Raw genomic sequence first — 22,637 nt, forward strand, 5'->3', positions numbered from 1 at the left:
GGTTGTTTATGTGTGTGCGCGCGCGAGCCTGTTAGTCCACTCTTGAAAATGGCGTCTTTTTGCCTAAAAACCTGAAAATAGCGATTTAAATCCCAGGCATTGTAACATTTATGTGAGGTTTAAAGCATTATGCTAGCCTCTTGTATGGCTCTTGTAAATTTTGCGGATTTAAATGAACCCATTCACAACAAAGCATACTGTTTCTGACGAAGAGCCTCCATCACGGTGAAGAAATGACTTTACATCCATGATGTAAATATTTGGGGCGCAACAGCTGAGTTAAAAACGCGCCATCGATAGACTACTATTTTTAGATGCCTATATCTCACCTTTTTGTGGCAATGCAGTACAGGAACAATTGAAATAGGGTACAATCAGCACGTGTCGTATGTCTCGTGGGTGTAACAAGCAATGGCATCAGAATTCGACATGCAGAGCATCAGCCGCGTTTGCTGTTTCTGTTAAGAAGGACAATAGGCAAGCATCGAGATATATAAGAGGGCAAAAGAGGGGAGGGGAGGAAGAAACCGGATTTTTTGTGGTGGCGGTGGTTGGTGTAATACTTCACCCGCCTCCCCTCTGTATCCTCCATCTCCCCCTCCTCCTTCTCCTCCCTCCATTCCTCTCCCCCTCTGTGCTGGTCCTATTCTTGAGGACTTGCTTGTGAAACAGGATAGATAAACAGACACTGAGCGCAGAGGAAAGGACACGGGGAGAGATAGTGTGTTAGAATTTAGGAAATACCTCCCTCCCCTTCCCCCGTCTATCTCTCCATCTTCATCCCTTGTCTCTTCTTTAATGGATAGAAATTATCCTGGCACAGGATTCGGTGATCTGGGCGCTGGAACGGGATGGGGTTACGAGAGATCGGCGAAGGCAAGGTAAGGCGCCTGTGCAAGTACACTTCCATACACTGGATGCATAAATATGCTTAGCTGGCTGTAACAATGCCCATGCCGACGGACGCAATGCATGTTCCCACTCTCTCTCACTCCCAGTGCTATGTTCATTCACTTGCATGCATTATATTGTCGCTGGGTCCACGTACAGCCATCAGTATTGTCATTTCTGAGGGAGGAGGGGGTGTCTCGAAAATGCAAGGAATGCGATTGAGAGTTAATGCATGATACGGAAGGTAGACTGAGACAGAAAAGGGGGAGAGGGGAGAAAAGAGGGGGGATGGGATGATGTTGCTAGCTAGCTTGCTAGCGTATTATCAAAAATGAAAAAATCAAGCCTTATGCCTTGGAGACGTACCAAACCGGACATTGCATCCCGAACTTGTACGCTAATTCAGGGTAACGTTAGTGAGTATGCGTGGCACAAATTGCACGTTGACAAAGCATTATTTTTGAGGCAACCGATTACAAGCAATCACATAACGTTATATTTGGGAATGAAATGGTTGTTAGCTACTGTATGCAGCGGATCCCTGTAGCTAACGTATCTGTGTAAAATTAAAGAGGGGTTTATTCACGAAAAATACCTTTTGTGATAAACGGGTAAAAAAATGGATACCTGAAAGGGAAAATTAACAGAAGTGAAGTTCCTTACAGTCAACATACATTATTCAGTTACACATGTCACAAGACTTGCTGCAGCTATGTTACACGCCATGTGAACCGCTACTAACTCATATGCTTACTACTCTCCGACATTGCATAATTAAAAACAATAACAACCCAAACTTCCCATAGCCTGTTTAGTATCGTATCGTTCATATATAACGGAAAGTACAATCTCTGTCGTTGAGGATAACTTACTGTCGTTTTAGTAGTCACTTGGCTACGTACCAAAACTGTGTGTAAATTAGTGTTCCTTAGTGAAATTACAGCGTGACCGACCGAGACGTGCACACTGTAAACATAAACGTAAGACGCACTGCAAACGTATTTGCTGTCACAAAGGTTTCACAAACAGAAAATGTGACAGATAAAAACTTATTGGATGAGATATTTAAATATCCATAGCAACGTTGATTGGGGGAAACGTGAATAAAATGATCTGTAACGTTATTATCATGTTTAGTATCTGAATCTGTAAGTTATTAAAAATAGGCTTGCTCATAGCGGTTGATATTTTTAGGAAATGCTATATTATAATATTAAAACGGTGGTGATATTGTCATTAGCTGTGTCCGAAACCGTTCACTCATTCAGTAAACCCTATAGTGTATGGCATTTGAGTGCACTAACGTTATATCTGCAAGGAGTGAATGGGCGACACCCTATGTAGTGCACTATATAGTGGATAGGGAGCGATTTCAGACAGAGCTAATGTCATACCTGAAAACGGAACTATTACAGTATCGTGCTTTTCGCTGTTTTAGTCGTTCCACTATTTTCGCGGCCTACTTACAGTTCAAAGGCACCCGGCTACGTGCGTTATCAGTCGCCGTGACAACCAAATCAATCTTAGCAGCGTACAGATCGCGCGTGCAATCATTCTGGGTGGCTTCACTGTGTGGCTTTTTTGCTTGTATGTAGTCAGTCGTGAAGTGTTAAGAAATTTGAATTATGATAATGTTGGTGAATTCTGTGCTTCAGTGGACTCTGCTAAGGGAATTATTATGATTAAAAAACATTCATCATTGTAGGTTGCATTTCTTTTCTTTTTTTACACAAATGTGTCAAGAAGTAGGCTATTATCATTTGTACATTATTGTAACTAATGAAGTGGGTCATTTTTCTTACAACAATAGGGGCTATTCTTTTGGGCAATCATCCCCAAATGCATGGAAACCTCTTATCACACCTAAGATCACACATGCTGTGTTGTGGTTTGAGTTTTTGTTACAGGTAGCATTGACCCATACTGCAAACCAGTATCCCTGGCTGACTCTTAGTCCTAGAAAGCCTGTAAAGGAATTTCTCTATTTTCTTTTGGATTCTTTAATATTGTGTTTCTGACTCAAGAACATCTCTGTAGACTCATAGGCAGATTGATAGAATCCAGAATCCTAATGAGTTCAGACCTATGATGATGGACAAGCTTCAGTAGTGCTGCTGCTGCAGAGGCTGAAAGCATCAACTGGATACAATGAAATGAATTATTCTATTCCCAATATTTTCTCTTCTAGTTTACTGTTTTTGAATCAATATTAGATAGTAAGACCACCTCTTTAGGTCATTGGAAACATAGCCATTATGCAACGATGAAACACCAAGAAGAGTTAAATTAGCATAGAATGAAACAAAATTACACTGAGGTCTGTGTAGGACACCACATTCAGCAATATTGATTCTTATAAAAAGAAATGTTGTTGCATGTGTTAATATTAAACAAGAATAAACACATACAATCGTTGCCTGACAAGACTTTTGCACATTGCATTTTGGTTATGAAGCCAACAAAGGCATTCTACTCCATGATGGTAAGGTTCACCAGGCCCTCTGTCCTTTTTTGGGCTGTGTACATCCACCATACACCTTTGCACGGATCTAATGGAGATTAATGGCCATGGCTGAGTTCCCATCAGGCTCCAAACATGTTGCACCTGTTTGGGGGGGCTGTGTTGAATTAGTGCCTATATAATTTAGTAGCAGTCTTGTACAGTGGATTCAACCAAGCATTATAATTTAACCCTTCTTTTTATTTTTGTTTTTAATTTTATTGTTCCTTCCATTGTTTGTTTATGTTTCATGTTTCCTCTCTTTCCCTGTTATTCTTTTTCCCTCCATTGTCAAATTATGGTTAATCAGCTCAAGAACAGGCACAATATAGCAGGAGGTGAGACGTTTATCAGGTGGAATTGATTGACTAAAGGTTTAAGCCTGTCAGCATGATGAAAAAATGAGAGAGGAGAGTTCGAGAGGATGAAATTATTGGATCTGGAGTATTTATAGTGTGGTCCAAATGTATACAAATTACATTTTTATATAACTACATACCATAATATTTACACAGAAAATGTATGTTGTCACTAATTAAAAAGCACATTTGTGAAATTGGCGGTTAAGTTATAAAGATTTCATCATAGTTTCATGATCATCATGAATAATCTTTTGCTCAATCCTGCTGAAACATTTGGCATGAAACAGAAATGGACTTTTTTTTTCCCCTGTTGTGATGTGTGTATGTGGGTGAAATGGCTTATGGAATGAGAGAAAATGTTGGGTGGGACTTGATTTTGCCTAATTGATTGGATTTTCGGATTGTGAGTGTGAGTGTTTGCTGGAGGTAGGAATTAATGCCCAGCCCTGTTGCCTCAGGGGATATGTTTTAGATGAAAGATTGTGAAGACACATTAATTAACAATAATTAGACTAAAGAAATCATTTATAATAAACCTAGCAATATTCCATAAAAAAGTCCCTTTTATACTTTAAGGTCACCATTTGATTGATTGATATTTTTATTTTGAGTAATAATGAGATAAATTCTAAAGCAAATAAGCAATAATGCATGTACTTTTTTTACTCAATGTTATGCTAATGATGTAATTTGTACTTAAATCATTTTTAATTCAAAAAGCAAAATAGATGCACTAAGTTGTCTAATAATTTACTTAATTCTTAAGTTCATCATCTATTCCCCGATCGTCTCTGAGCTGCCTCTTTGGGATTAAGAGCCAGTTGTTGTGTCTAATTCTCAGTTGCACCGTCTACAAGTCACACTGCTTCCTATGGTTGCACAGAATAATTATTTTATGTACATGCATGCATACATTTGAAGAGAGAGTACAGATTATATAGTGTATTCATTATTTAAAACATTCAGTTGCAGGAGAAACGTCTGCCTGTCAGGGCACATTAGGTTTTTTTTTTTTTTTTTTTTTTTTTAAGATTGTTCATATCCAGTTAATAACTTCAACATATTTCTAGCTTATTTTTTCAAAGTTCTTTTTGCTGGTATGTGTCATTTTTGCATGGTACTATGAATTTTGTTTTTAAAGCAGTGACTGTGGCTTATCTACAATGCTTGCCTTGTTCTGCATAACCTGAAACAACAAGTCCACAAAAGAATCACTATCAAACAGAAGCAGTAATGTGTCAAAACATCATAAGGGTCTTTCGTCATGGCACTGTATATATCGTGTATTATGCCAGAGGTGGAATCAGTGAAGCAGTTGGTTGCAAGAATGTGTGCTCTCACTCTTAACCCAGTTCATTAGAGCTTTTATCCAGTTAATTACACAAGTCTTGTGCTTTCTAAGATGAGGGTGTTTTTAAAAGAGATGGACATGCTCCCAGATGGAACCCCCTCAGGATGGACATCAGTTGTCTTTGTCACATTTATTAAGGTAATTTGGGAGACACAAGTATTGCAGTGACTATACTGAGAGCAGGAGTCTATTTAATGGAGAATGACAATATAAATCGATTCTTGCATCCTGTCTGGATTGAATTGTGAAGTATTTCATGAGAGACTGTGTGCATACAGATTGTACATATTTATTTGGGTAATTCTTGAATGCTACAGTACAAGATTTGAAAAAGGCCTTTCTTTAATTGGATTTAAAATAGATTTTCTGGTCCACTCTACCGCTTCTGTTGAATGACACCCACCCCCTCACCACGCGCTCACTCAGTATGTGGTGTCTGTGGCTTCCCACTCTGGTCTCAAAGTGAGAGGGATCTAGACTAACTGAGCTGTACTCACACTAAGAGTCTGTTGAGGATGGACGGGAGGGGGTTACCAAGGCAATTCAGTCAGTGGAGAGCTTTTATCAATGAGCGCTCTGTGTCTTACCTCAGCAACATCCTAACCGCCATTGTCAACTGAACTGGCCACTCTCTATGAAAGAGAACAACAGAGACAGTCTGCAAAGACTGCAAAAGACAGTTGATTGGCTGGCAACAGGCAGAGTGGCCAATCAGAATTCTAAGCTGCACGTCATGAAGCATAGCAGTGGTAAAAGGTACAAAAATAATTTAGAAAATGGTCTTGTTTTGTATTTCAAGACTTGCATATTGATGAGACAGCGTATTTGCCTTATTTATAAAGTAGACAATATTGAGAGCAATGTTTAAATGGTGTGATGATTGTTGTTATGTTGATAATTTGTCAAAATCAGATCCTGCAAGCTTTTAGGGAGAGGGAGGATATGGAAGTGAGTAGGCTGATTAAAGAGCTAATCTTTGTGTGGGGCTATAGTGTGAGAGGGATAATGCCAAGCTGGGTCAACTGATACTCTATTCGGAGATTTAGTATGAGTCCAGAGCCCAACAGACTTTTTCACTGCTCGAAGAGAGGGGGAACAGTCAAATCTGTCCTAATGTCGCACAGGAGATTTTCGATACAATACAATCATTTATTGTTTGGTTAGTTCTCCAAAATTACATGTAAATGAAGAAAACATGAGGGGCTGATTTGATCAAGTTTGAAATAGACTGCAGCAAAAGTGATGTCATAGATTGTATATTAATTTGGCTAATTAGATAATTAAATATTTAGTGATTAATTAGATAAATAGATTAGTACAATTTATAATTTTATAATGTATGAGATAGTAATCAAAATGCCTATTAAATGAAGAAAGTGTTTTTTTTTTAAGAGAAAAACATGTCAGTGAACCAAATCAGTTGTAATTTGACATTTGCAAAAAAAATTTCATGTACTTTCTTATTTTCTTTGCATCCTTATTATATCTGTCTAATACTGGAGAGATTAAAAGTGTATGATTAACAATATATAGTTATTACAAAATTAACAGTAATGTTATACTGTTATTTTATTATTATTATGCAAAAATTATGAATATTAATGTTTGTATAATTTAACCATAGAATATTACCTTTTATTTACAGTTTTGTCTTGAATTGATTTATTTTTTTGATTTATTCAAAAATTAGATGTTCAACTAAAATGTTCAATTGACTTTATGCACAGCTGCACGACTTCCTGAACTTAAGCCAGCTCCTTGTTTCCTGTATGCCATTATTGGCCAAACTTGATTAATTTAGGTGTGTCTGATTATTGTTGCCGTGACTACTGAGGTCAGTCACACCTGAATTAATCAAGTTTGGCCAAAAATTGCATACAGGAAACAAGGAGCTGGCTTAAGTTCAGGAAGTAGTGCAGTTGTGCATAAAGTCAATTTACTAAAATACAAAATACTAAATGATTTTTTGGGGGGAAAAACATAGAAATGTGTAACCACTAAAGTCTCATATACAGTATAAATATGTAATTGTCCTAATCATAATATATAGACAAACAAGTAAAGGAAGAGAACAAGGGTGTGCGAGGCACCCAAATTTCATATAATGCATAAAAATGTATCTAAACAATTGCTGTTATTGTATCACTTTCAGTACCATTCCCTCTGTCAATTACCTCTTTTTGAATCCTGTTTTTCAGTTTGGTTTATGGGAGCTCCAGATCCTCCCATCCAGACTCAGAACTCCTCCACCGTCAGCCTTATGCCACACCACACCCCCTACAAGGATATGCAACAAATCATCATCCAGGAACTTCTGGACAGGGTGGGGCATGGGGTGCAGGAAGGAGCTTAGGTAAGGTCTACAAAATTGTTTATAGTTAATTACTGGAAAAATTTCCTCCAAAAAAAAAAAATCTTTGATTTGATTTAACACCAAACTGACCTCTTCACTGTACTGTAGTTCATTCTTTACCTTGATTTTGAGATGTGTAGGGAAAAAAAGACATCCTCTGAGTCTCTGACCAGGTGTTAGACTTTGTCTTGATAATCATCTTTCACAGGGCTCTCAGGGTTGTTTGATACTGGGCTACATCATGCCAGTCCCTCAGGACCAGATGCTTCAGTCATGAATTTGATCTCTGCTTTGGAATCCCGAGGTGCTCAGCCACCCCCCTCTGCCTCTACCCTTCTCTCTCAGTTTCGCACTCCCTCCTGGCAAACTGGTTAGTGCAGTGATGTATTGAAAATAGAATTATCTAATTGTGAACACAGAAATATAAGAAGATTAACTGCTGAATAATTTTCTTTTTTCTTTGCTTTCTATCTCTGTTGCTGTAGCAATGCATACTCCAGCCCCTGCAGAGCTATTCATTTCTGGTGCACTACCTGGCTCCGGCTCATTTCCCTCTTCCTCTGCTCTGTCTGCATATCAGCATCCTGCATCCTTCTCAGGGCGCTCCTTCCCTGGAGTTACCCCATCATTATCTCTGCAGGACACACCTACCTTCAGTCCTACTTCCAACGGTCTCCTGTCACCCCATGATCCTTTGCTGCACATTAAAACGCCCTCTCAGTCAAGTCTTGGCTTTGACCGTCTTCTGTCTTCACAGACTGGGACTGCTTCATATAGAGGGCCACAAGAGCCCACTAGTGCTCCTACACCACAAGCACCTGCATCCTCCTCGACACGCCACTTACCACATCAGTTTAATCTGCTGTCCTCACAGCTGCAGGATCAGTCTTCTCAGCTCTACAATTCTTCTGTATTTTCTTCTGCACCTCCTCAACCGCCACAGTCCCAGGAAAGAGCCATCCCTAGGCAAGACAGTGTGATTAAGCACTACCAGAGACCTTCTCCTGGCCAGTCTCAACTTTCCTCTTCTACACCTCATCCCTTACATCACTATCTTAGTTGTGGTGCATCAGGATACCAGCAGATACCCCATCATCGGCATGGCTCCTCCATAAACTGTAGTCCACTGGGTGAGCAGAGTCCATCATCTGACCCCAAACCCTCTCCCCGATCAGAGCAAGTTTACCGTCCTATCATCCAGCCCCCTTACACCTCCTCCTCAGTCTCCTCCTCAGCTGGCTCAGGTGGTGGTATTGGGAAAACGGGAAAGAGTTCCAGCTCAAGTAGTGGCTACTCTTCCTCTGGCTCTTCCTCATCTCGAACCCCTCACACTCCTCCTTCTGCTTCTTCCACCTCCTCTTCTTCCTCCTCTGCTTCTAATCCTAATGTCTCATCCAGTACCTCGGCTGCACCCTCAAGGCAGCAACCACCACCTCAGTCAGCACCACAACCCCCGCCACCTCCACCTCCCACAGTGTCATCCTCTGCTACACAGCAGCAGCCACCCAAACCTTGCCTGTCCACATATGGCTCTCCTGTTGCTCCTGTCAAACCAACTGCTGGCCTTCCTGGTCAAACCCCGCCACAGCAACAGTCATATTCACCAAGCCAGCCACCCCCCTCTCACTTGCCCCAGCCATATGGGGGATTCAGTTCTCCGCAGACCCAGGATCTTGGTTCCAGCCTCGGGGGGTCAGGAAAAGCTTATGGAAGCCTTGGAGCAACAGGGCGTTCATTTTCAGCTGAGGTGGTCTATGGCTCTGATTCAGGATATGGTTCTTTGCCACCATCTCTTGGAGGGGCAGGAAGTCCTTCACTGGGCTATGGTGGAACAGGACATTCGCCTGCCCTAATGGTGTCTGGAGGTGGCACCGGTACAACAAGTAGTACCACTGGATCAGGAGCAGGTAGTACAGGAAGTGTGGGGGGTGGTTCAGGGGGTGGTAGCACTAGTATAGCAAGTGGCACAGGATCATACCACCTCCCAGATTCCAGCCCTTCACCCTCAAGTAATTCTGGAATAGTACGCCCAGGTCTGCACTCCCCAGTCCCAACTCGCCTTGCACAATCACCTGGAGGAAATGGGGGCAACAAGTACCTATCCTCTGTTCTCTCTCCAGCATTCCTTGCTTCTCCACAAGGATACTCTGACGCAAGGGTGCCACCCCAGCAAACACAGTCTTATCATGCAACGCCGCCAAAATCTAAGTCTGATTCTGATATGCTTGGGGTAGAAAGATCTCAAGAAGAGGATGAAGAAGATGAGGATGACTTTTTGATTCAGCACTTATTGCACTCACAGAGTCCAGCACCCAATCCCTCCCAGCATCATTCTCAACAAGCCTCACAACAACCACAGCCCCAGTCCATTTCCCAGAGTAGAGATGGAGGAAAGTCTCTCTCAGCTTATGAACTGAACAAGGCATCTGAGGAGCGTTATCATCTACAGAGTGTCATTCGGACCAATAATACGACCAGCAGTGTGGCTTCAGTTGCTACTGGCTCTTGTGGTCCAGGCACAGGTTTAGAGAACCAGTTGGAGATGTCGCTGAAAAAGCAGCAACAGACTAAGACTGATAGAGTGCTATCTGTAGCTGGTACAAATGGAGGTCGTGGTGCAGTTGATTCTTTGTCACACACTCATTCCCATGGTCAACATGACTCCCTTGGTTCAGTGGTCCACTATGGCAGAGGAGACCCTTACAATCATCAAACACATCAACATCACCCTCAGCATTCACAGCACTCTCATCCTCATTCAATGTCCCACTCACATATGGATCTTAAGAAAGCTCAGGATCCTCCAGAATTACCCTACCTGCGAAAAACTCCAGACTTGCAGCAGCGACAGACCCAGTCCTCCCTTGGAATAATGGACTCTCCACCTGACCCTTCTCATCAAAACACACAGGCTCATCTTCTGCAATCTGTCCTTTCGCATACCACTCGAAACAAGATGGACAACCAACAGGCTCCTTCACAGCAGCAACAACACCCAATGAGTCAGCAGGCGATGATTGGACCAACTGGGGGGTTGGGTACTGGTGGCTCTGGTGGAGTAGACACTCAGCCACAGGCTTCTCAACTTCAGCTCCAGCTCCAGTCCCAAACTATGGAGGTCCACTATGGCCGTGAGTCTCAGCGAAGCCAAAGCCAGTCAAGTCAGAATTCTGTTTCACCATTAGACATGCTTGAGAGATCTCTGTCTCGGACAAATAGTCGAGAAGGGACCGGGCCCTCTGATAGAGTTGGTGCAGGAGAAGGGAGCGCTGCTGATCATCACAGACAACAGCAACAACATAGGATGTCCACACATCATCAGTCCCACCACCCTCAACAACCGTCAACAGAACTCCATGATTTCTTGTCTGAGCCTGATTTGAGCATGTCAACCCCCTCCCATTTGCACCATATGGGTTCACACCATCCACCCCCTCATGCCCACCATCAGCCACAGACACACTCTCACCATCAACACCCTCACCAGCACCCTCACCACATGCAACCAGCTTCTGGACCACCACAGCCCCAGTCCCAGCCCAGGGAACAAGAGCCACAGCTAGATCAGCTCAAAGAGCATCAATATGACACTGGCAGTCCTGTGGGGAAAACAGCTCAGAGCCAGGGTCAGAGCCAAGAGCAGCAACAACGGTTTGTGCCACTGACATCTATTTGTTTCCCAGATTCTCTTCTCCAAGATGAGGATCGATCCTTTTTTCCAGGGATGGAGGATATGTTCTGTTCTGAGGACTACAAAGCAAGTTGTGCTGGGGGAGGTGTAAGTGCAGGACAAGGAGGTCAAGATGGTGTGCCTGAGGCACATAGAACAGTACAAGATGGAATGGATGCAGTTAAAACTACAGGTGGTGGAGGGGGTGCATATGACATGATGGGTCACCATGGTGATCAAGGTTATGGGCAGTATTGTCACAGTTTGTCTGAATCTGGCAATGGTACTATGCACTTAGATTTGGACCCCTTGAAATCCCATGAACTCCCATCCACTGTAAACACAGAACAACTGGGCTTAATTCAGTCTCAGGGCCCAGGCCTTGGGATGGGTAGCACGGGACACGTTGTGGATGGAACTGGAAACAAAATGATGGGCTCTTCTGGTGTAGGTAGTGGTCCTGGCACAGGGGGACTCACCTCACCAATCTTTTGCTCTTCTAGACCTAAAAAACTTTTGAAAACAAGCTCATTTCACCTCCTTAAACAAAGGAAAGACCCTAACGCGCAATCACAGGCTAAGAAGAACTATGCCCAAGAATATGAGTTTGAGGATGATGAGGATAAAGCAGACGTTCCAGCCGACATCCGCTTAAACAGCAGACGTCTCCCGGACTTGCTTCCTGATCTCGTTTCCAGTTGCAGAAAGTCTGGAAGTGGCACAGGAGTTGGCAGTTTAAGTCCCTTGATGGGTGATTTAGATTTCTGTCACCATTCAGGGTACCCTTCACTTGGACCTCCACCACAGCTGCTCCCACATGACGCTCCAAAGAAAAGGGGGAGGAAACCCACCAAACCTAAACGTGAGGGTCCACCAAGACCCAGAGGTAGGCCACGTATTCGCCCTCTTCCTGAGCCTCCATATTGCAGGAACATGATAGGACCTGGTGGAGAGACTAGAAGGGGCCGTGGTCGAGGAAGAGGGCGTGGAAGGAAAGATGATCAAATGTTAGAAATGCACAGAGACATGAACAAGGGGCAGAACTACCATCAACAATCACCTCACCTCCATCATCAACCACAGTTACAACAGCACATGCACCAACACCTACAGCAACAACAGCAGCAGCACCAACCACAACATATGCACCAACAGCAGCACCTACATGTACAACAGCTTCATCATCAACAGCAACATCAACAACAACTTGCACAGCATCAGCCTCAGCAACAATACCAAGAACCCATCAAACCAATCAAAGTAAGTTCAGTTTTACAATTTGCACCAATAAGATATACATTACATTTGTTAGTTTCATCGATCCATCATTTCCACAAACCTTAAGTAAAATGTAAAAATGTAACTTAATTTTTTTCCTACCAGATTAAGCTCCCTATTCCCTCAATGCCCTCATCTGATTCCCTCCTGAGGACAGATTCCCTGTCTAGTTCAGATCCAGTTTTGTCTGATGGTTCAGTAGGATCTGCGCCATCTCTTGGTTTGAGCCCAGGGCCCACTACCAGTGTGGATCTAAACAGAATTGACATGAATAGAAATGATATGAGCTGTGGTCAGGAAAAGATGAAGCAGAAACCCCAAGAGGTGAGTCTTAGCTTGCTAAAATGTTTAAGGAATGTTGAAATTTAACTGAATAAAAAAAAGATTGTAAATAACTCCAGATGTTCATTGTTCAATGTTCAATTTAGAGCAAAAGGCAATTGTGTTTTTTTTTCTTTTTTTCAGTTAAGTAAATTATTTATTGCAATGACAAACCATGTACTAGTTCATATTGGGTCTTTTTGATATACTCTAATGATCTACAGATTTAGAGTAAAGTTTAAAGGGGTCATGAAAAATTTTATTATATTGTTGTCTGAGGTCAGCTTATGATGTTCGCTTGGATTTTGCATTCAAAAAGTATAGAATAAATAATATGCTATTTTCTACCCTAGTTTTGAGCCTAGCTCAAAAACGCTAGTTTTTTATGGGCATCTTGCGCTGAAGGCTTAGAAGTAAACGCCCACTGCTGTGAGTGGATAACAGTTTTGCATTATAATAAGTTTTGACTCACCCTGGTGCACATGGGGAAAATTGTTTTGAAATCTCCAATGTTGTAAAATGGCAATCGGAATGATTCTCCCATACATGTTCGACCCAGAGTCTGTGTGTTGCACCATTCCTGTCAGATCCACTAGTCCAGACTCCTTCTTTATGTGTACGGATGTGACGTGATGATGCAAAGACATGCTTGAATCTCCCGCGGAAATCCACCAATATCACTGCAATTAAAAACATTATTACAAGCTTACCGTTTTGAATCGAGCTACAGCAAGCAGATAGCATTGAACATTGGCTGGTTATGTATTTTCTCAAATAAGTATTTTGGATCATTTTTAACCCCAAAAAAGCTACAGACTGCAGCTTTAAATTGCAATTATAAATTGCAATTGATTCCATAACAGGTAGCCTCAGGAAAGGGCCAGTCTAAGGTATTATGTGTAGAAATGTGCATGTTCTTTATATACAATATTTGTTTTATTTATCTACAGATGTCCTGGGAGGGAGACATGGATGACCAAATGACCCCAGAGGCCTGGGCCACCATGCAGAAACTTTCTGGCTCAGTAAGACTTTCATTCATTTTTATTCTTGATCCAATGTCCAGGTGTAATTCTGACCGAAGACAACAAACCATTCATATTTTGACCAAAGTACACGTTACTAAATTATACATATAATTAATTGAAATTTCTTTAACCTCGTTTATTTTATTGATGAAGCATTGTTCTCAGTGTATTCACTTTGCCACTAGAGGGAGTACATAGACTAAGATGATTGGCAGGCCACTCCGATGACTGAGTTCTTAAAAAATGCAATAAAAGAAAAGGAGAGCGCTGTTGCTAGGGTGGCTGTTGCTAAGGTTACGGATTCATATGATGGTAGGGTCTCCAGATTCCTCTTCGTCATCAACCACCCTGCTTTTCAGTAAGGTGTTTTACCTTCCTAAGAGAGTGGGTCTACACTGATTATATAATATAAAGATGTTGATCAAAAATGTACATTTTATTTGTAAGTTCTTTTACACTTTTACATTTTCCTTGCCCCTATTTTGTATGTTTGCCTCCTACTTAGACGTTTCTATGCTATTTGTCTATTTTTTTGCAATTTGTCATCATCTGCCTCTTTAAGCTTAATTTTAATCTCTTGCTCTCAGACAGAGGAGAAATCTTCAGAACTGAAGTCTGGTTTCATAACTTCCTTTCTGGATTTCTTGAAAACGGGGAAGAAGCAGCCAGGCACTGAAGATCCACCTGGGCCCCTTTCAGTGGATGGGTGCACTTCCACTGATTCCTCTTCAGTAAAGGGAGGCATTCGCCCATTATCCCCACAACCACCTCCTCCTCCACCTCCTCCCTTTGGAGAGAATGAGGGCGATGGAAGCCTGGGTCTCAGTAACTGTCCATCTCCCTGTAAAAGACTTGACGAGGAGCTCAAGAGGAATCTGGAGACCCTACCGTCATTCTCCTCAGATGAGGAAGACTCTGTCAGTAAGAACCAGGACCTGCAGAAGAGCATCTCATCAGCCATTTCTGCCCTCTATGACACGCCCCACAGCCTCGCTGCCCTTCCACCTCCTCCTACACCATCGCCTCCCACTCCACAGACAGTTTCTCTTAACACACCCCCGCCACCCCCACAACCTGAATCTGTTCCACACATACACACTGATCCTGAGGTGGAGATGCACGCATCACAGGAATTGGATTCACACTCACAGCCCAACCCACAGGAGGAGGCACATGTTCTAGGCGAGGATGATGAACAGGAAGAACCTGTGCAGCAGATGCATGAAGAAATACAGCAGAATGAATGTGACGAGGAAGGAGATGACTTGGACGAAGACAGAATTGAGAAAGAGGAAGTAGATCAGATAAGGACAGAGGAGAGCAAGCAGGAAGAGGAAGAAGAGCCTGAGAATGAAATGCTGGTTGACAGTGAGTATATTAACATACCTACGGTCAAATATTAAAGTCAATGAAATATTAATTCTTCCATTGTTTTAGGATCTCTGTCTGAGCCTCCTCCTGCACCTCCTTCTCCTCCGTCCCTTTCTCCTTCTCCCCCAACCTCCTCCTCCCCATCCCCTCTGCCTCCTCCTCCTCTATCTCTCCCCTCCCCTCTTTCATCTCAAGAAGAGGAGGAGAATCTACAGCGGCAACAGCCACCACTGCACAATTCCCTGCCTCCCAGCCCCTCTCCACCTGCCCTCCCCCCTCCCTCTCCGCCTCCACCCACACTGCCCCCTTCTGCTACACCCCCACCATCCCCCTCCCCGCCTCCTCCGGAAGAACTGCCCCAGTCCTCCCCGGCCTCACCCCCCACCCCCGAAGATGCCCCGACGCCTCAGATCACTTCACTGCACCTGGCTAAGAAACAGTCCAACGCGGCCATCACGGGAGAGAGTGAGGATGATGACAGCGAGAGTGGGGGGGAGGGGATCTTCAGAGAGAGGGATGAATTTGTAGTGCGCACTGAAGATATTGGTACTCTTAAGGTAAAAATCCTCTGCTTTTTTATTTTGGAAGTATAGATCTTATTCAGAGCTGCGCCATAACAGGTATGAGGCTCATCACTTATCATATTCCACTGCTCATACTGAAATTTATTGGAAATATATTTTTTGCATTGTTTTGTCAGCAGAACAATCCAAAAAAAAAAAAAAAAAAAGCATTAAATAACAGTAACGCACTGAAGAGATTTATGTCTATCCCTTACAGCCTTGCTTTCATTCCCGTTAAAAATCAAGGATGACGCTGCTGTGAATAAGGTCTATTCTGCATGTAGAATTAATATTTAGATGCGTAAAAGGATAGTCAATCCCCCAAAAAGTTGGTCATCATTTACTCACCCTCATGTCGTTTCAAAGCTCTATGAGTTTCTTTGTTCGGAACACAAAATAACATCAAGAATATTGGCAACTAGACAGTTGACGGTAGCCACTGTCTAGTTGCCAATATTCTTATTTTGTGTTCCGAACAAAGAAACTCATAGAGCTTTGAAACAACATGAGGGTGAGTAAATATTAAAGGGATAGTCCACCATTTAAAGTTGCAATAAAATGGAAGTAGCAGCAGATCTTTTCTTCCATAGTGTGACGTACATATCCAAGTGAAAATGATTATTGGAAAATAAATAAATGTAGAGTGGGGACTTTATCCATCAGTTATTAATTGGATTTTGAGATTTTGGGCATTGCCCTTAAAAATGAATGCAAGTTTGCTGGAGGAATGTGAAGAGTCACGGTTTAAGCAGACTAAATAATTGAAGAAGTTTAGTATTGTTTCACTGAAAGGTCAGGTTATGTCATTTTGATCAAACATTATGAACAAAAATACTGGGAAAAAAGAAAGATGAAATGAGATTGGTGAATTTCCATTTCATGCTGATTTTGTCTCAATTTGATTCTCAATTCTCTTGGCTTTTCTCAGCTAGCGCTGCAGACTGGACGAGAGCCTCCTCCAATCTGGAGGGTCCAGAAAGCTCTGCTGCAGAAGTTTGCTCCTGAAATCAAAGATGGCCAGCGACAGTTTTGTGCTACCAGTAATGTAAGTGTCTTTTTTCTTTTTTTTTTTGATCAACATTAATAGCATTCATTTGATGTCTTGCATTAAAATGTAATGCTACACCACCACAGTAAACTCCTCTGTCACTCTTTGGCAGTATTTGGGCTACTTCGGAGATGCAAAGATGCGTTATCAGCGCTTATACGTCAAATTCTTGGAGAATGTGAATAAAAAGGATTATGTCCGAGTGTGCTCGCGGAAACCGTGGCATCGGCCGAGTCTCACACTGAGGTAATTTCACCATTCTGAAGGTACTTTGGTCCTTTGATATATATTAGTTAATACAGTAGTTACTATCATTCAAAGAGTTGTCATGATTTACTCACCCTTCACGTTTTCATTCGATGACAGTATACAGGGGCAAGTCTGCAGTCTGTCAAGCTGTCATTTTTTAAAAAGCACTATACATGTAGTCCACCCATCTCATGCACCATATTCCAAGTCATTTGAAGACATGCAATAGGTTTGTGTGAGAAACCAGAAAAAACAATTATATTTATTTCATTGATAACCAATATGGCGATTGTGACAGTTGACAGTTGATCTTGAGACATGCATTAACTAATGACATTGGCATCCAACCTGCATGATATGCATTCATTTTTAGATTTTTTTAAATTATTATTATTCCAAACAAACACAGTATACAGGTTTGAAATTATGCGAGTGTGAGTAAATTTCAGTACAGGGGAACTGTCAGTTTAGTCAGGATATTATCCTTATATAACATTGCTAAGATGAATGTCTTTTCTTCCCATCAGGCGCCAGTCTCTCCCTAAGCCACAACCTGTACGTAGCCTGACTCCACCTCGCATGGAACGAGAGGATAGAGAGAAAGAGAGGCAACGGGAAAAAAAGCAAAGAGAGCAAAGAGAAAAAGAGAAGGAAAGGGAGCGAGAACGAGAGAGGGAGCTGATGGAGAAGTCTAGGAGAGAAAAAGAGGAGCGGGAGAGGGAACTTGAAAAACAAAAAGAGAGGGAGAAACAAAAAGAAAGAGAAAAAGAGAGACAAAAAGAAAGGGAAAGAGAGAAGGAAAGGGAAAAGCAAGAGAGAGAAAGAGAAAAGGAAAAACAAGAGAGAGAAAGAGAAAAGGAAAAACAAGAGAGAGAAAAAGAAAAAGAAAAACAAGAGAGAGAAAGAGAAAAGGAAAAACAAGAGAGAGAAAAGGAAAAACAAAAAGAGAACGAGAGAGAGAGGCAAAGAGAAAAAGAGAAGGAAAAGGAAAAACATGAGAAGGAAATGGAGAAAGAGCGAGAGAAGGAAAAGAAGCTCCAAGAGCGACAAACTCAAGAGAAGCTAGAGAGGAGAACAGCAGTTGTGGAGCGCGGGAAGGTCAAAGAGGAGAAGAGAGTTGCGGAAAAGAGGGTTGACCGGACGAGGAGCAGGCCTGTGAAAGTAAAGGCAGAACCTCCACCTAAAAAGAGGAAGAAGTGGCTTAAAGAAATGCCCTCTTCCTCTGATTCAGACTCTTCCCCTGACCCACCCAGTGAGGATGAAGGTTTGTTATGTGTGTGCAGTTTTGTAGAAATATGCAAAGCTATATCAGCAGATTCTTTCAATGTAACTGCAGTACACACTACAGTTTACACACTAAAAGTTTGGGGTTGGTAACACTTTTTTTTTACGTTTAAGTCTGTAATGCTTACCCAGGCTGCATTCATTTGACTAAACACACAGTAAAATCAGTGATATCAAATGGTGAACATAGTCCTGTCATGTCAAAGCTGTATTTTCGGCATCATCATCACTCCAGTCTTTAAAGCTACAATGTGTAACTCTTTTAGTTTGTTCTTAGCTAAAAACATTTAGTTCTTTCAAAAATATACAGTATGTGCTCATTAATGTATATTTACTTCGTTCAAGGAATAAAGTATTCTCGTGAGTGTATAATATGCCATTGAAAATACATACGGGTAAGGAGTTCTAATGTCGGTCGCCATGTTGCCCCTCCATCTTGAAAGTGCATTAGCCAAAGAGGGACATACCCGTTAATTCAAGCTTCGCCTTTCACGTTTACGTTTGAGTTAACACTCATGGACGAGGTCGAACTGGAAGCCATGTTAATCCTGGACTACATTGGCCACCGTAGGAGTTAAAATGAAATCGGAATTGAGAAGAACCGAAACTATTATTCACTGGATGGTCATATAGCTTTTCACTGCTAGATGGGGGTAAAAATCACACAGTGTAGCTTTAATGCCTTTTTGATCCTCTAAAAATCATTCAATTATGCTGATTTGCTGCTCATGAAACATTTGTTATTATGATCAATGTTGAAAAGAGCTTAATATTTTGTGCAAATTGTAAGTTTTTTCCCCGGATTACATTAAATTGATTGCATATATCCTAAGCGACTTGCATTATATTCAGGGTACATGTTATTTATTTATTTGTTAGTTAGTTCTTGCCTGACCCATGACCTTGCTGTTGATAGCGCTGTGCTCTAATGATTTTAGCTATTTATTTGTGAACAGTATTAATTTCTTTTAAAATAATAATCTTACTGTCTGCAAACTTAGAATGGTAGTGCTTTGACATTCTTCGAAGTACCATGTTAAAACCATGATACTGAAAGTGAAAATTGTTATATATCGAAGTACCATGGTATTACCTTTAATATCAGCGCAGTACATGTCCTGTAAGGTTTGCCCTGGCTCCCAGATCTCAAAAGCTGCCTAAAGGGTTAGTTCACCCAAAAATGATCGTTAATTACTCGCTATCATGTCGTCCCAAACCAGTAAGACCTTCGTTCATCTTCTGAAAATTAAGATATTTTTGATGAAATCCGTGCGCTTTTTTGAACATAGCAACTTTCAAGGCCCAGAAAGATTTCCTGTCATGTGTATTTCCTGTTATGTGGAGCCAAAACGATGTCGCTAAAGTGTATTTGAATATTTTCAGGTGATGGTCTTTTTGTTTTTTGACTTGTTTTGCATCTGTTCCATCCTCAGTATCCACACGCAGTGGGATAAACAGTCGCGCCATGAGAGAAATGTTCCGCAGTTATGTGGAGATGCTGGTCAGCACTGCTCTGGACCCTGACATGATCCAAGCTCTGGAGGACACCAACGGTGAGCACACATCATTTGGTTGAATATAAAGTGCCTGTGTGGAGGATTGGCTTGGGTGATTTAAGGGAAAGAGGGATAGAAAGAATAAAGAAAAGGAGGTTAATAAAGTAAGGGAAGTTGAGAGAGAGGACAATGAGGTGAGACTTGAAGAATAATGACAAGGAAAGATGCTAAGAAAAGAGGAAAGCTACAGTGACTGTTCAATTAAGTTTCATTAAATAAGTGTTCAAATGTATATTATTGCTGCTTGTCTTTTGAAAGAAATGACTTTTATTCAGTAAGGATTCATATTTTCATTTTATTCTGTTATTTTGAACTTTTTTTTTACATCCATCAAAGAATCCTTAAAAAAAAAAAACGTATCAGTTTCCACAAAAATATTAAGCAGCACAAATGTTTTCAATGTTGATAACCAGGAAGCCTTGGTGAGCATAAGAGACTTGTTTCAAAATTATTTGAAAAACCGTAACACTTTTGAATGAAAATGGAATATTTGTACTACTTAAAAATTAGTTGTCACACCTTAACACTATTTCAAATTAACTAGTGAAGAACTTGATAATAACTAATAGGTACTAAGATGCATTTACATGCGTGTAATAATCCCTTTTGTCCTCAGATGAGCTTTATCTCCCGCCCATGAGGAAGATTGACGGTATCCTCAACGAACAGAAACGAAGGCTGTTGAGGAGGGTCAACATGAGTGTCCAACATCAGGTGACGCTGGCTTTCAGTGACACTCAAATGTTATTCCTCTGAGTACTCAAGACCTCTTGATTTGTGTTTTCTGTGGAACATGTCTGGCAGTCTCTCACTCCCCATCCTTTCTCATGTAGGAGACGCTGCACATGTTTCCTCAAATGACAGCAGACTCCCTGGACTCTGGAGCAGTTAAAGTGCACCTGGGCGGTGAGAGTTACAACCGCAAAACACTAAACCGAGTCAAAAGGAGCCTTCCTAAACAGCAGGCAAGTTGTGATTTGACTGTTTTTCATTTACATAATAAAGCTGTTCAGTAAGCGACCCCAAGGAGTATTTCGGCTCTTCAGCCATTTAAAAAAAATATACTTTAAAACTTGACTATTATAAATAGCAAACGGTCATGAAGTATTATTGTATTTTGCATACAGTTCATAAAAATGTAACTGGTTGGTAAAATACTTTAAATGTGTTGATCACAGTTACTTGCAACATGGTTTGAAGTAACGGCAGATATTGTATCACTGGCTAACAGAATCAATGTCAGATCTTATCATGATGAAAAGTCTGATTTACACCTCTACTACAAAACTGTGTTTTTTTTTAAACGATTGAATAAAGTTCAATCTTTGGTGAACTGTTCCTTTAAGTGTCAAAAACCTTTCTGGAGTCATTGCAGTTCAATAATGGATCTTTCATGAAGTCTCTATCATATCTATCTCGTTGTTAGGACTTGAAACTGCCGACAGAGACTTGTCGAATATACAGTCTCTATCACTCTCTCCATCACTACAAATATCACACCTTTCTGCACTGTAAAAAGGAGGTATGAGGAAATATGAGCTTATTTGAGAAATGAATCGCTGTATCCGTGTATTCGCTCGTAAGAACCCTCTTCTCTCGTTCTCCCTCTTCAGACGGACAGTATAGAACAGGCAGCTGAGGAGGATCCAGGTCAGGAGGAGGTGGTTCAGCAGTGCATGGCCAACCAGGGCTGGCTAGAGACTCTGTTCAATTCCTTCATTGAATTGCTGAGGCTCAGCAACAAGGCTTAAGATTCAGCTATTGACGTTCTCCAAGTGCGTCCTATTTGGAGAGAGGAGAAACTCCTCTCACTCGAATGAAACCGGTGCACCGCCATGTTGCAGGAAAATGAGATTTTCCTTTGCAGGATGCGTAAGAGCCAGTGGCGGTTTAAGCCGTTGCATTTTAACATAATGTTTTTGTAAAGAAGCTTTCATTCCTCTCTCTTTCATTATGTGTCAGCTCCCTGCGACGGGAGCCACAGGGAGATGTTATGAAAACAAAAACAAAAAAAGAGCGGAGTGTGTAAAGACAGTTGTCTGCACAGAGACGAATAAAGATAGTGCCAAAGGGAACAGGGTTGAAAACCTCACTGGTCAGCAGTGTTTTAGCAGAGGTGAGCTTTGAATGCTATGTTCCATGCATACTCTTATATATAAATATGTATTATGAACAATTATGATTTGTATTATTTATACATGGACATTTATACATGGTTACCTCCCAAAGCTGGGACAGTTTTCTGTTATTATTTTGAATAATAATGCTCATGTTTTATGAGGGTGTACATTAAATGGGCCACCCATAACCCCCTATTCTTCCTGTCCCCTAAGATGAAAGACAAGGTGGACAGGATGTGGACAAAAGAGTGGGGACAAAGCAATGTGTAGTTCCTTTTTTCTTCTTTTTTTTTTTTTTTTTGGTTAAAAAAATAGAGCAAAAGAAAAAAGTATTTAAAATAAAGTGTTCTTTCTGTTTGTTCTTTAAAAGAAAATGAGGAAAAAGGTGTATTTGTTCGTTTTCTCAAAGAAAACATGATGGTGCAGAGGGATGTAATAGTTTTTAAAATGTGCAAATGTCTGTGTTTACTGTTTGTTTTTATCTGTTGGTTGTTTACTATGATAATTATAATTGTTATTATTATTGTTATTTTGGAGGTTTGCTTATTTTTCTCTCCTGTAAATACTGTACAGTTGCTTCGGTCTCTCTCTCTCTACCTGTCCCTAATCTGTACATGAATCCTCCTGTATTTGAAAAACGCAAATAAAACAAAAGAACAATGACTTTATGAAAATGACGCATTTTCACACCA

The 22,637-nt window shown here is 41.2% G+C and overlaps 1 protein-coding gene across 1 annotated transcript; it reads left to right on the top strand.

The window, feature by feature from the left end:
* The first annotated feature begins 24 nt into the window (after positions 1-24).
* On the top strand, positions 25-22,608 carry prr12b (proline rich 12b). Its single transcript, XM_039686846.2, has 16 exons — positions 25-881; positions 7,303-7,457; positions 7,666-7,827; positions 7,943-12,387; positions 12,511-12,729; positions 13,677-13,751; positions 14,342-15,122; positions 15,192-15,682; positions 16,617-16,733; positions 16,849-16,982; positions 17,513-18,249; positions 19,703-19,822; positions 20,442-20,539; positions 20,659-20,790; positions 21,252-21,347; positions 21,439-22,608. Exons 1-16 carry the CDS (start codon positions 799-801, stop codon positions 21,574-21,576), a joined length of 7,983 nt encoding a protein of 2,660 aa, XP_039542780.2. The 5' UTR covers positions 25-798; the 3' UTR covers positions 21,577-22,608.
* The last annotated feature ends 29 nt before the right edge of the window (positions 22,609-22,637 follow it).

Source organism: Pimephales promelas, chromosome 3 (assembly GCF_988280905.1).
Source record: "Pimephales promelas chromosome 3, fPimPro1.hap1.1, whole genome shotgun sequence".
NCBI classification, from domain to species: Eukaryota; Metazoa; Chordata; class Actinopteri; order Cypriniformes; family Leuciscidae; genus Pimephales; species Pimephales promelas.

Excerpts from the sequence above, each read along its gene's own strand:
- prr12b (XM_039686846.2), top strand. The coding sequence starts at position 799 with ATGGATAGAAATTATCCTGGCACAGGATTCGGTGATCTGGGCGCTGGA. Across the intron at positions 15,683-16,616 it reads AAGATATTGGTACTCTTAAG|CTAGCGCTGCAGACTGGACG; the intron begins GTAAAAATCCTC and ends GGCTTTTCTCAG. Across the intron at positions 20,540-20,658 it reads ACATGAGTGTCCAACATCAG|GAGACGCTGCACATGTTTCC; the intron begins GTGACGCTGGCT and ends TTTCTCATGTAG.